Source organism: Triturus cristatus, chromosome 10 (genome assembly GCF_964204655.1).
Source record: "Triturus cristatus chromosome 10, aTriCri1.1, whole genome shotgun sequence".
NCBI classification, from domain to species: domain Eukaryota; kingdom Metazoa; phylum Chordata; class Amphibia; order Caudata; family Salamandridae; genus Triturus; species Triturus cristatus.
This window is the reverse complement of record NC_140593.1, coordinates 1,067,285,440-1,067,300,340: the sequence shown is the minus strand read 5'-3', so window position 1 is coordinate 1,067,300,340 and position 14,901 is coordinate 1,067,285,440. Positions and strand designations below refer to the sequence as shown.

General features: G+C 44.2%; 1 protein-coding gene across 2 annotated transcripts in view; it reads left to right on the top strand.

The window, feature by feature from the left end:
- Positions 1 to 14,901, top strand: part of BRAT1 (BRCA1 associated ATM activator 1) — a 233,146-nt gene that overhangs the window by 97,843 nt on the left and 120,402 nt on the right. For both annotated transcript variants that reach the window (XM_085629208.1, XM_085629210.1), the window contains exons 5-7: positions 142 to 514; positions 4,015 to 4,134; positions 11,072 to 11,163. In XM_085629208.1, coding sequence (XP_085485334.1) covers positions 142 to 514; positions 4,015 to 4,134; positions 11,072 to 11,163 — 585 coding nt within the window. The remainder of the gene's footprint in view (positions 1 to 141; positions 515 to 4,014; positions 4,135 to 11,071; positions 11,164 to 14,901) is intronic.

The window sequence follows — 14,901 nt, the reverse complement described above, 5'->3', positions numbered from 1 at the left end:
GCAGACTTCTGATCTTTCTAACTGGTGGTAAGAATATGAGCCATGCATTGTAAAATAGAAAGCTTTCACTTGTAATTTAGTTTTGCTTAACAATGATCATTAAATGGAACATGTATTAAAGTGAACTATTTTACTTTTCAGGAGCCATGGAGGAGATCTTTACTTTGCAAGGAGATCTCAGCTTGTTTGTGGCGTCTGCTGCCAATCAGCTTCTTGTGCACGTTTTTATCTCATCAGTCAAATTAAACATGCAGCAGCCCTTGGCAATGGATCCTTGTGATTGGCCAGAATGTGCTAAAGTTATTTTTTTATATCTAGAGAAGTCGCTTAGTTCCAAGACTCCAGCTCTGGTTACACAGTCCTTGAAATCCTTGACTGCAGTGTTTCGAAGCTGCCACGAAGTGTGCACTGAACTGTTTTGGTCACTAATAGCAGAGCCTGTAAGGTTTCTTCTAGAGGAAAAACCTGTCTATGCTGAATCTGCATTGGTAGATCTTCTTCTAAGTATGGCAAGGTAAGGGCACTCCCTGGATGTTTCATGGAATGGTGCGCAGCCAATGGCAAGGGCAGCATAATGCTAATATTCAGTAAAATCATCTGTTATTTTTCTTCTTTTCATCTTGGTTAGACTATACAATCTTTCTAAGTGCCTGTCGTTTACACTGTTCAGCACAATGCTTCAGTTCCTTGGAAGGTGCCTTAATACCGAGTGGGTGGTTGGGTGCTTGTGTACTATCTAAAAATGTTATAAAAAAACAAAATATATTTACGTAATTCATGTTTGTAACTTCTATCCCGCATGGTTAGAGTTGTCTCGTGGAACGTAAACAGCCTCTTGGACTACATTTAAAGGTCAGCAGTTTTGAAATATATTAAGAGTTATTGACCGTAGGTGATCCTCCTTCAGGAGATGCACCTCCTAAGAGATCGATTTAGGGTATGATTGTTTGTGTCATGCGGCCCACTCTAGAGGCTCGAGAGGGGTGGTGATTCTTTTACACAAAACCTTCCCACTGGAGGTATCCAATATACATGCTGACCCCCAGGGGTGATATCTCGGTGTTGGGGTACGCCTTGAGGCTTCCCACTTCAACTTTGTTTCCTGTTATGCACCCCCACATCTTTTGCAATACACATTGCACACACTCTGGTCCTTAGTGGCGGCCCTCCTTCCGGGGATGACCATAATCTGCGGGGATTTTAATGCGGTCCTGGTTCCCGCTTGGAACACATCAGATGTTCTACGACCGAGCAGGCTGACCCGTTCGGCGAACCTTAATGGTTGGGCAGATTTAATGGGCCTCTGTGAAACCAGGTGTTCCTGGAACCCCATGCATTAGTCCTTTACACACCTGTCTTCAGCCCATACAATTGAATCAAGAATTGATCTATTCTGGCTGCTGGCATGTAACTTGCTGTGGTTGTAATGCATCAGGATTTTACCAAGGGACATCTCCGATCACGCTCCCCTCCTTCTGAGTGGGGCATCCTCAAAAACGCTCTTCGCCCAATGTGGAGATTCAATGCGTGGTACTTAACCGTCCAGGAATGCACAGTTTTTGTAGAGGAGGAACTCCATACCTACTTCTAGAACAACACCAGCTCACTGTCCTCTACGGGAACTTTATGGGCTGCAAGTAAACCTACCTTACAGGGTTGTCTTAAGAGTTATGTACGACATGAGCAGCAGTGGCAGGCACGTGTATCAGAGTTGGAGGCACAGATCCTTGCCTTGAAACGGCACGTTGGTGGATTGAGATCGGGAGAGGCGATGCACCTACTGAAGATGGTGAGATCTGCGCTGCGTCACATTTTCTTGGAGGAGGCCTGGCAATGCTGGAGGAAATCTACTCAACGGGTGGATGCCTCGGGAGATAAATCAGGGAAACTGTTGTATTCGTTGGTGACTCGAGGGGTCTCCAGCAGGGTGGTCCCCGCTATTAGGGACTCCTCGAGCATCCTCCATATGGAACTGCCTGCAATCACCTAAACATTTGCGACCTTTTATCGGGATGCAGTGCACCCGACCCAAACTGCTGAGCTCGCGTATCCCTTTCTACGGGATGTGCCTCTGCCATCTTTTCCTCCCTCCTTGCCCCAAAAATTGGACCTACCGCTTTCGGTGGAGGAGATCGGGCACGCCATAACTGACCTTCAATCTGGCAAAACCCCAGGAATGTATGGGTTCCCCATCGAATTTTTTTAAGCGTTACCGAAATATATTGACCCCTCACTAATTGGCTCTTTTCATACAGAGGCGCTGAAGGATGGCTTGTTCCTTGCAGACCTGGATGTGGCCACCATTGTGGACTCTTGCTCCTCGTACCACCCGATCTCCCTCATCAACGCTGATATTAAGATCTTTGCTAAGGTCTTGACAACCAGGTTTGCCTGAACTGTTGCTCATCTGGACCAGTGTGGCTTCACGCCTGGTAGGAGCACTCGTCACTGCATCCGACGGGTGCAGCTGGCCCTCCCCCAGTCGTCCCAAATGCGAGACAGCCTGGCCCTCCGGCTTATTGGCTTTCACATAGCGTTTGACACAGTCTCTTGGTCATTTACAGAGGCTGTGCTTCAAAGAGGGGCCCTTGGGCCTTCCTTTTGTAGGTTGGTGAGACTCCTATACAGCGCCCTCTCCGCACAGGTTCAAGTAAATGGGATTCTCCCCCCCATCTTTCCCAATCTGTAGAGGGGCTTGCCAAGGCTGTCCGCTGTCCCCACTGCTCTTTGCCCTTGGCACAGAAACGCTTGCGTGCCTGCCATGATGTGATGCACAGGTTTGGAGCTGGAGATGAGGGCGAGGAGGACCAGACCGCCCTCTACGCAGACGATGTCCTGCTTTTCCACAGTGGACCACGATTGTGGGGTCCTAGATGGGGTCCTAGATGTCTTGTGATTCACCAACTTTATTCGGAGGCATCTGGTTTATGGGAAATGCCAGTAAATCTGTTTTGGTGGAGGTTGCTTGGGATGCTGATGGACAGCGTTGGTGTCCGGATATTCCTGTCCGATGCAACTCCTTCAAGTACCTAGGGATTCACAACTCCAGTCTTCCAGACCTGGCATGGTTCCTAAACTTCCGCCCCCTCGCCTTCACACATGACCGTGATTTATGCAAGTGGTCCCGTTTGCCATTTAATCTATTGGGGTGTATTGCGGTCTTCAAAATGGTGTGACTCCCCTGGTATCGAGTTAAAATAAGACATATAGGCATTGTTGTCAGATTGAAGCGAATGGCATCGGTATGCAAAACACAATAAGAGATGCACCACGAAGTAGAGATTATTCACCCATCCGTATGCACTGCAATTTCAGCTCGTCCAGTTGCAATAACAACTCTCTGGTCAATCATTTGGATTATGGACAACATGATAATTAATGTCCCTTCCTTATGTAGTTTGACTGATTGAACACTGTTTTGGTTCCAGCGATGTGAAGAAATATGCTTTTTCCGTTTGTCACTTCTGCTCTTTAATCTAAAGTAGACAATGGGAGTTGCTTTTACAGTTTGTTCAGTCCCGTGGCATTTCACAAGCTACTCAAAGATGCATTTACTGTAGGTGAATGCAGATTTGACAGAGAAAGAGTAATTGTTTTATGGTAAAGATCTGTCATTTTAGCCATATCAATCTTTTCATTGCTTATAGATCCTTCTTTAATAAGGAGACTAAAGGCCAGCATAACTACCTTGGCTATTGCTAGTAAAACATATCCATGGGGAAACAACAGAAGCCCTTGAGGCCCCACAGGTAGTGATGCTGTCCAAATGCTTCGAGCTCTTATTTGCCTGTTACTTGTGTTTGGTCCCAAAAGAGCTCTAAGCGTCACTGTGCCTTAATGTTAAATTATTCCTCTATATCCAAATGGTAACTTTGAGTGTTTCAGTGGCAAATATTCAAAGGTCCACATATTCTTAAGGTTGCACATTATGCATTAATTTACCAATGAACCATGTCCTTAGTTAACTGTTGAACGCGTGCATTCTTAAGCTATTCAATGTGCTTTTCTCTACAGATCTCCTGTCTACAGTAGTACTGCAAGCCCACTTTGGACTTTATTGACGAATGCCATGCAGACTTTTAGCCCCCTGCAAACTGCTCCGTTGGCTCTGGGAGTGCTGAGGCTACCTAGCTGGTAAATATGTTATTGCAGTAAGTTGTTTTCAGCTGCATGAGCCCAACGTTAAAAACACTAAAGGTGATAAATCTACCATCGCACTTTAAAGCTTGAACATGTTAACATTTTGTCAGTTGTGGGCCTGGGAGCTAATTTATATATTATTGTGGGAGCCTAGGATCATGTGGTCTTGTCATTCAGACTGTCTTCTTTTGCTGAATTGTAATCAGTGGCTGATATGATATCTAACAAAACTTGATCAATCTGTTATTGTAGGTGACGAATTAGTGTTGTAGATTCTGGGATAGCCATACATCTAAGTGTAAACCTTTTCTGTGGTCTTTAGAGCATGTACTTAATTCTCACTACCTCGGGTAAATTACTGGTCTCTAGAGTTTCATTTATCCCAGGTAACTTTGGATGGGATTAGTCAGTTCTCAGTGGTCTTTTGTGCACATGCCGGGGATCCTGAGAGCTGCCCTCCTGCTATGCTTTAAAGCGAGCAGTCTGCCTAGGTTCTGCTACATTAGTCCGTTTCTGAATCATCCTGGTCCTTGGCTGCTAGAGCGACAGCTGCTGATGCATTTGGGAAGTTACTTACGGGTAGAGGAGTGGCCTGGTGATGCATAGGGAGCAGTTTTCTTGTGGGCGAGTGTTCTCTTCTTTTGGGGAACTATACTGACAAACACAAGATGTACAGTATAGTAGCACTGTCACACTGTATTTGAAAAAGACTGTACTGCGTATTAAATGAAACATGAGGGAGTTCACTGAGACGTAGCAGGATTGCATAGCAATGATATGACAGAGCTCTTGTTTCAAATAGTGCAACAACTAGAGGCAGTAGGGATACTCGCACTGTGCTTCATAAACTACAGCACGTTGGATGAAAGGCAAATTAAAGTCTTCACAGAATTGCTTTAAACTAATATAGTGGACATCTTATTTCAAATAGTGAGGCATCCAGAGCCATGGTGATCTGATCTGGTGAAGGAACTCCAAAGTGGTGACTTATTTAAAGGGTAAAGAAAAGAAGTGTGTGTGAAATATTATTTGAACATTCTACAGATCCAAACAGAAGAATCACAACATTGCTGTGGAAAACCATGTTGGAAAGCTGAAAAATGTAAACATAAAATATGTAAGATACAGTGCCTTGAACGGACATTACATATATGTCATCTTAGAGGTCATTTAATGGTGGGAGCTTCTTAGACACAGCTGCATAATGTGTCCTGTGGCCTGATGTACCCATTTTTTGTGTCTGCTGAACTTCCAAAAAACCTATACTCAATCTCTGTAGTGGTAGTGCAGATGCTTGTCAATCTGTTTAGTGACAACTTTGCCTAAAATGCTGATATTCTTTCTCAGTTATGTAAATGCATAGTCAGCAAGTCAGCAAGTAAAAAAAAGACCCTTAGTTTCAGAAATGTCTCATATTACTTAGAGTAACTGCATCGCAGTAGTGCAGAACCATAGCTGCAACTTGGTCCAAAACAGGTGTCCTTGTCTAGACCCCAATAAATAGTGAATCAGCAAACAGCCGTAATCAGCTTGCATTTTCCTTTGTCGTGGCTAGTGGTCGCTGGTAAAACATTTTAAAGTGGGTGGGCAAGCATATTTTGACCCACTGTGAGAAACCAGCAACCTTTATGGTCAACACCAAAGCTCTCAATTGTGGCTCATGATAAACAGTGTTTCTAATGAACCACGACTGAGAGCTCTGACGTTGTGGCAGAGGGAGTGTCTCACAGTGTCTGCCAGTAGATCAGACTGAAAAAGGTGCTAAAGTTAAAATTAAGTGTTCACTAACCGACTGGCAGCATCTCCTCTGGTCTTTGTGTTTGTCTGCAGTTCATGGATCTGTGGATCCCAAAGCCAACTTCCCTAACAAATCCAGACACTGCTTTCATGCTGCTGATATTTACCCAAAGAACAAAGTTGGGTTTTGGCTCAATGGCAGCAAGGCCAAGCCTGATATAATCAAACAACAAAACGGGAGCCAATGCTGCACTTAACTCAACTAAAATTTATACAGTGTCCTGAATGAAACAGTGCCACTAACAACCACTTTTTCAGTTGGATTTAATCCAAAAAATGTTTCTCATATTACATTCAATTGATTTACTGTTATCAAAACATAATCCTCACAATTCAGAAAAGACAAGCAACATTACGACATCACATCGACATTTTTGTACTGACTTTGAACAATTATGCAACACCACTACATCCAAACAACACTCAACCACATGTAATTCTCAAATATACTGATCAAACATCCTCAATAGACAACATACATAACAAAACGATAATGTGCAGTAAATGGACATACAGGCCATCAATTAACAAAACCAAACATAGTTATGAGACACTACACTCTGTTATGTACAAAGGATTGGCCAAAAGCGGAACGGTCTACGCGTTTCGAATCCCTTTGTATGTAGGGATTCTCATCAGGACCAACACTTGCTGAAACAAAACAAAGAACAGTGTTTTACTAAAGTGACCCAGCTGTATTGTGTTGCAACCGCACACATAGAGCTCAATTCTTACCTCAATCTAAGTGTTAAAAAGACAGGACTGCAAAGTTGTTTCTACGTGAGCCCGTCACCTAAACAAATGAAAAACCGACAATTTGTCACGACATCGCGAACCCTAAATGTAAAAGGCAGGCACTGCATGAACTCTGTCAAAGCGTCACAACTCTTACTTGTAAAGCTGAGGTGTAAGCGTAAACGTGCAGGGTCTAAGGCTTCCTTTGCTCGCTGCACTAGTATGGCTTCATGCGCTGATTACGTGTCCAGCGGAATCTCTTTAAATGGCGTTGGATCAGCGAACCCTGGATAGAGTTACAATCTCGGCGAAAGCTCGATACAAATCTATGAGATGGAAAGGGGCATCTGATCAATGTAGTTCCTAATATTAGTTGTGTTCTTACGGGACCATCGAGGCCGATATTATTACCTTTTGGAAGCGTAAATGTTCAAGTCTCTTCACTCTGGCGTTCAAACTCCATATTAGTTTGAGTGACAGGGATGCATTCCCAGCATCTTTTTTGGCGCCCCGGATCGCAAGCGTGACTGCACTCGAAGGCTCATGGGAGTTGTGGTTTTTCATTAGGTTTTTTTAAAAAAAAGAAGGAAAGAACTTTATAAGGTCCAATCAAAAAATGGGAAGACGGACAGAATCATAAATTGTATATCTCGGACAATTCATTTAAACCGTCAATGGACGTGTTGAATTTTATGATGAGCATAGCTTCTCTTTTAAGTAATTTAGAATCCAGATCCCCTCCTCTGTAGTCCTGTTCGACTTTGGAGATGATAGTCCATTTTAGTTCCTTCTCTGTATGGTTCTTTAAGTGCCAATGGTTGACCAACGGTGCGTTTTGTACATTTTTGCGAATTCTTGATTTATGTTGCTGAATTCTGATCCTAGTTTCCTGGTTGGTTTTTCCGATATATAGTTTGTTACATGGGCAAAGGATGCCATAAACCGCAAATTTAGATTTGCAGTTAGAAAAGGTCTCGTGTTTCCAATGGATACCATTGTAGGAGAACAAATTCCCTTCTATAGTTGAATCGCAACAAACGCATGTGCCGCATTTGTGATGTCCTTGTATTGGCGGGAGGCTCAAAAAACTTCTCATGTCAGGGCCTTTTTCTTTAGGGAGTGCTGCTCGCACTATCTGGTTTGCGATGCTTTTGTCCTTCTTGAAAGCAAATAGTGGGACTTCATTTAGTGTTTTATCCAGATTCTTGACCAAATGCCAATTTTGGTTAATAATCTTCTTAGAAGGACAAGTGTTTTATCCAGATTCTTGACCAAATGCCAATTTTGGTTAATAATCTTCTTAGAAGGACAAAAGCTAATAGAACACAACTAATATTAGGAACTACATTGATCAGATTCCCCTTTCCATCTAATAGATTTGTATCGAGCTTTCGCCGAGATTGTAACTCTATCCAGGGTTCGCTGATCCAACGCCATTTAAAGAGATTCCGCTGGACACGTAATCAGCGCATGAAGCCATACTAGTGCAGCGAGCAATGGAAGCCTTAGACCCTGCACGTTTACGCTTACACCTCAGCTTTACAAGTAAGAGTTGTGACGCTTTGACAGAGTTCATGCAGTGCCTGCCTTTTACATTTAGGGTTCGCGATGTCGTGACAAATTGTCGGTTTTTCATTTGTTTAGGTGACTGGCTCACGTAGAAACAACTTTGCAGTCCTGTCTTTTTAACACTTAGATTGAGGTAAGAATTGAGCACTATGTGTGCGGTTGCAACACAATACAGCTGGGCCACTTTAGTAAAACACTGTTCTTTGTTTTGTTTCAGCAAGTGTTGGTCCTGATGAGAATCCCTACATACAAAGGGATTCGAAACGCGTAGACCGTTCCGCTTTTGGCCAATCCTTTGTAAATAACAGAGTGTAGTGTCTCATAACTATGTTTGGTTTTGTTAATTGATGGCCTGTATGTCCATTTACTGCACATTATCGTTTTGTTATGTATGTTGTCTATTGAGGATGTTTGATCAGTATATTTGAGAATTACATGTGGTTGAGTGTTGTTTGGATGTAGTGGTGTTGCATAATTGTTCAAAGTCAGTACAAAAATGTCGATGTGATGTCGTAATGTTGCTTGTCTTTTCTGAATTTTGATGATTATGTTTTGATAACAGTAAATCAATTGAATGTAATATGAGAAATTTTGGGGGGATTAAATCCAACTGAAAAAGTGGTTGTTAGTGGCACTGTTTCATTCAGGACACTGTATAAATTTTAGTTGAGTTAAGTGCAGCATTGGCTCCCGTTTTGTTGTTTGCTGATATTTACTAGCATGAGAGAAGTGACACGATTGGCTGGTGCTGGCTGGCTCTGCACTCATTCTCACACTGGGGGTCTGTGCCTGCTCTTGAGCCGCTAGTCTAACACAGCTTAGGTTGGCGAGGTTAAAAATGCACATGCCGGGCTGGCCATCGCAACACAGAGCCAAACTGACATGAGGCACTTTAAACTGGAGTGGGCATAACTTGTCACCGGCTGTCATTCAGCAGCAATGGCCCGCCCCGTCCTCACACATGGCTCTTGCTGGGAGCAGTGAAAAATAAAATGATTTCATTACTAGTTAATTTTTCATGTTTGCTGCACTTGCAGCGACGGGAGGCGACACTCCTCTGTCCTAATGGGGAAACTGCTGCTGGTCATGGCATGCATTAGCACGTACATAAACCATCCACAAGACTAGGTGTAGTTTAATTAAGTGAGATCAGATAAAGGGTGTTGCTTTATATTTGCCTATAAAGCAAAAGAGTGAAATATGGAAAAAATATAGAGAAGGAAGAAAACAAAAATGGGAGCGGCATGCTCAAATGTACCCTCTGGATACTAGCATGAAGTTTACTCTGATGGAAAAAGATACCCTCTGTACTTCCTGATTTTACGGCCCATGATTTATTAATCGCGAATGTGTGAGAATGTTCAGGCTACTCCCACTATTGTCCAGTAGAGTGGTTTCTATGTTATGACATATGAAACTTAAAAAATGTGGTGTGTATATGTATGTACATGTGTATGTACATGTGTGTGTATGTATGTGTATGTGTGTGTGTGTGTGTGTGTGTGTGTGTGTATATATATATATATATATATTCGTATTAATGTTGATGCTGTTGCTGCTCCTGGGCTATGACATGAAAGTTCCAACTTTCTGTTGGTCTTACCAATACCAGAGCTTAGTATTGCATTCAACTGGACTATTGAACTTTGATTCTAGAACAGTTCTTTAGCACTCTCGAACCATAATTCTATTATTGATGTAATTCCAGTTCAACTAAAATATTTAAACTAGTTCACTTAAAATGCTTAAAATATTTTTCAATTGTTAACAGATTCTTGGGCTGTATGGGCTCACACTCACCGACTCTTCCCCCTTGCATGCAGACCCGCTGAGGCACAACAAAAGTCTTCATATATCATGACCAGCTGCCACAGTATGATGGGTCTAATTGTATCACGCTGTAGTGCAATTGCTGTTGTATCTCTGCCCCAAAAGATGATAGTGCCAATTGGTTTGTTTTTTGGTTGTTTATTATTATTATTTTAGCAAATAAAGAATTTTTAATAGTTAGCTCATTGATTTGATATTGACTTGTGGGTTATCTGTTTGTCATACTGTCTTAATATGCTGTCTCCTAGAGGTGTCCTGGACTACTTGACCTATTTAGCCATATAGAGTCATGTGAATTTTAGGGAGTAGCTTGTTCTTAGTAGCCAAGACCCAACGATACCTGTGGTAAATGACAGTACCTACTATTGATACTGCAGATTAACAACCAACTTCCTCAAGGCACAGAGAAAATGTCTCCACATGTCCACAGACCACAGCCTGCTACAAGCTGGATGATTATATGGGTGGTGGGAAAGATGGCCAGTATGCATTTTATCATTTATAATATATGGAGTTTTCGGCTGAATGGAGGCTTATAGGAAAGATCACAAGCGCACCGTTCGGCTAGTACAGTCCTCTTTAAGTTCATCACTGGGAGGAGGAATCATGAAATGGCAGCTTGATTCTGTTCACTTATATGATTACCAAGACCCCTCCTTTCAGCTGTTTGTTTTTTAGAGATGAAGTTCAGGAAGTAATTTCTGGGATAGTGTTGAGCATGATTTTAAAATTTCAATCCCATTCAAAAAAGCAGGGTAATATATAAATCCTTACCAGTGGCTAGTTTCCCTGGCTTCATAGATGTGGATATGAACTGGTTCTTTGGCTTCAGCAATGCTAACCTGCTTTTGTACTTAATTGTCCTAGATTGTGAACTTTCTATCATTTGTGAATGTTTTATATCACAAAATACCATGACATTATAAATTATACTTATCAGTTGATCATTTGGGCCAAATAACAAAAATAAAATGTAGTTACCTTATTATTTTTTTCCAAGTCCAAAGGTAATTCATATGCAGTCCCTGAGTGTCCTGCTGCAGCCTTTGGATTATGTTCTTAAAGCAAGCACAGTAGACTTGGAATTCAAAGGTATGTACAAGCTTGATGTGTTGGAACAATACAACAGAAAACACAGCTATTGGTGATTGTATGAAATACTGGAATTCAGAAATTTCTAACTGTATCGAACAAGAGTTTTTGGGGTTTTGGTCAGGTCTTGGAGGAGGGGAAATGTTGAGATCATACTGATGAATACTTAGTGCTTGGTTTGCTAGAAAAGAGTGCAATGATGAAGGAAGCGTGTTTCAGCCAGAGTTCTGCTGAATCCGATGAGCCATGGCTGTATGGCAATGTTTAAGGGTTGAATTAGCACTGAAAGGTGTAGCAGATAGAGGTGATGTCCTGGCACCATGACAGAGAAATGATTGAGGAGCAGAGGCATTGAAGGCCAGGTTAGGACAAATGGTTTGGGACTATGTAATGCAAGTAGTTCTTCTACTAGATAAAACAACCGACCACCACATCATCATGGGTCCCTGTTCAAAACTAGTGACTGGCAGAAAGGTAAGAAGATTGTTGAAATGACAAGAAAAATCACCTAAATGTTGTCTGTGGCATTTTCCCGAGGATACAACTCTGGCTCATCACCGGTGGCACGGACATAGAAGGCACGTGCATAGCTCTAGACTACTGCTGTTTCACACTTCTAGCCATAAAAGCAACATCGAATATTCTGGGGGGAGATACCTGACTCTGTAATGGCACTAGTATGCAGGTAACCCCTGTACCCTCATCTCCAGTTCAGTTTGTTGGGTCTAACCACCCTTTCTTCAGGAAACCCTCTGTCATCCTAGGGAAAGAGTGTGTTTTATTTCCTTGCTCGGTACAGAATCAATGATGAACTGTGCAAGCATGCACTGCTAAATAATGCCTGTGATAAATTGGGTTTTGGTTGAGAGTGGTCAATCCCTACTTAAGCAAAAGCCACAATCCTCGTCAGGGTGGACCACAAAAAGTCACTAAATGAACCTGTGCTTAACCCGCTGGTAGCTTGGCACAAAAGCAGTCTGTCTTAACTTAAAAGCAATGTGTAAAGTATTTATGCAGCTCTTAAACAGTAATAAAGTAAAAACACAAAACAAGAAAAGTCCTACACCAATTTAGAAAAATAGAGTAAAATTTAAGAAATTATTTGACACCAACATGACAAAAAGCCAATCAGTATAACTGGAGATCTGTAATATTAAAGATTTCATGTAAGTATAGCATCACAGTTCAAAGCACCACTCACGGTTTGCTTGTTGTGCGAGACCAGATGAAAGTCACAAGCTCAGGCCAACCGTGATGGAGCGCAAGCTGGGTACAGCGACCAGGGTAGTCCGGCTAAAAAAGTTACCTTCTAAAGTCTCGCCTGAAGAGCTCTGTTCGACTTGGAGGAGCCGCAGGGATAGGGTCGTGGATGTTCATTGCTGTAGTGCGAAGAACCTTTCAGACGTTGTGCACTGTCATTGCTGGAGATTCTTATTGGCGGTCAGGGCGGGCTGTCGATGCTGTAACACAAAGTGCAGATCTTGCATTGCTGGTGGTCGCTGTAGCACGAACAGTCTGAATCACTGGAGCTTCTTATTGCCGCGGGTGCCATTATCTTGTTGTGAACGCACCTGGTCTCAAAAAGCCAAAAACCTGAGGACTTCTCCTCTCCTTCAAGGAGGAGCTCAACTGATGCCATACCAAGGGTCCAGGACCTGGGAGGCACATCTTGGGGATCCAGCAGAGGCCAGCAGGGCTTAGGCAGGTCCTGTTGAAGCAGGTCAGCAGGGTGGTTGTAGAGAGGCATCTGATAGACTTCTTGCCGCAGATTCCTTACCTTAGAAAATTCATAAGGCTTCCGCACTGGAACTGGAGATTTTCGAACAATCCCTTTTGCGTGTTGGTTGGTGGTATCATTTGGCTCCGAGTTGCTGCGTCCTTGTTGAAAGTGACATGGGCGAAGCGTATATAGGCGCCAACCTAGCGTGCTGACCTCAGCTCCTTCGCAAGAAGAACATTTGATGGACAGAATGCTGCACAATGTCAAACATTTACCACAGTACAGAGATCTAAATCCATCGTTTTTTTGCTCCCCATTCCAGTTCAGACCCAGCCATATGCAAATCAATCTTGACACTTTTCCTCATGGAAACAGTCCAGCCTGAACTGCCAGGCCACGTCCTTCCTGGACTGGAAACCAGCATCCTGGGACCGGTTTCAGGCCATCACCCCTCATCAGACAAGCTAGCTTGACTCCAGTTGCATGGAGATCACAGGACCCACGTCTGGGCATACCCGTCCCACTCAGGTTGTCAAATGCAAAAAGAACATTTGATGGACAGAATGCTGCAAAATGTCAAACATTCACCCCAGTAAAGAGATCTGGGCCTATATCCATCATTTTGTTGCTCCCCATGCCATTCCAGTTCAGACCCAGCCATATGCACATCAGTCTTGACCCTGTTCCCTCTGGGAACACTCCAGTCCGAACTGCCAGGCCAAGTCCACTCTGGACTGGAAACAAGCATCCTGGGACCGGTATCTGAAACAGTTAGTTATTCCTTACCTTAGAATTTCCCCCAGATGTCCGACTGGATCCGGAGAATTTCTTCTTAGCAGTACCCCTGTGCGTCAGTGGGGGGCATCTGTCGAATCCGTGTCCATCTTCGGCATTGTGGTCGCTGGGATGACGATGCGGTGCCTACTTAGACGCCACGCCGCCCATGTGTACTGACATCAGTTCTTTCTTTTTCTGCGCCAGCCTAGCGCAGATCCAGAGAGAGCTACCCTTTTAATCACTTTTAGTCTTAACTTTTTCAGCATTTTGTCGACTTTTTTCGAGTCTGTGACTCCTGGTGTGCGAGGGATGTCCCATAGTCGGACTGGCTTCAAGCCTTGCGAGGCCTGTCGCCGGCTGGTGTCTGTGACGGCCCCGCACCTCATGTGCCTTTGGTGTCTGAAGTGCAACCACAACCCGAAGTCGTGCCCTGACTGCCGGGCCACGAATTCAACGTCTTTCCAAGAGCGGTCCCGAAAGCTCTTGGAGACCCGGCGGTCAGCTCTGTCGCTCCCACTCTCGTTTGAAAGGAAGGTCTCGAGGCTACTCAGGGAACCCCCAAACCTCATGTCAAGTCTTTGAAGTCCTTGGGTAAGTCGAAGCACAAGAAGAAGGCGAAGAAGCACCGGCGGATGACGTGATGTGGGACCCGCAGCGCCGTCACTCTAAGGCTCCGTCTCAGGTGCCTTCCTCAGGATTGACTCCGCACCTCCCCCGTTTCCGGGAGCCGGGGCGTCCCCTGCCCAGCTTTGTACATTTTACAAAGCCCTCCACCATATCATTGGACAGCTCAACTCCGCCCGTGCGCCTTCCAGCTCTGCAGAGCCGATCGGGGTCCTGGGCCTTTGATACTGGCGGCTCTGGCGCTGGATGGCCCCTGCGGATCCAGGCCTGGATCAGGATCGACACCGGTCGATCTTAACCTACCTTCCTTGGGGCCGATCCTGACTATGAAGCCCCCTGTGTCTGCCATGCCTCCGGCCGACGCCGTCCCCATCCTCACCTGGAGCCAGACCGACGTCGAAACCGGCGCCGGAGGGTATTTTTGTTCCCCTGTTCATCCCTGGTGTTCCCTGTCGTCCAGATGGTGGTAATAGGGATTGGGAGGGGCTGCTGGACCCTTTGGCAGACCAGCTTAAAGAGCCACACTGAAGGGAGGACCTGGGGGACGCCAGTGGTTTGGACACTTCTCCAGACCTTTGCATGCTTTCTCCCCTTACGGTGGCTATGGAGATGGGAGC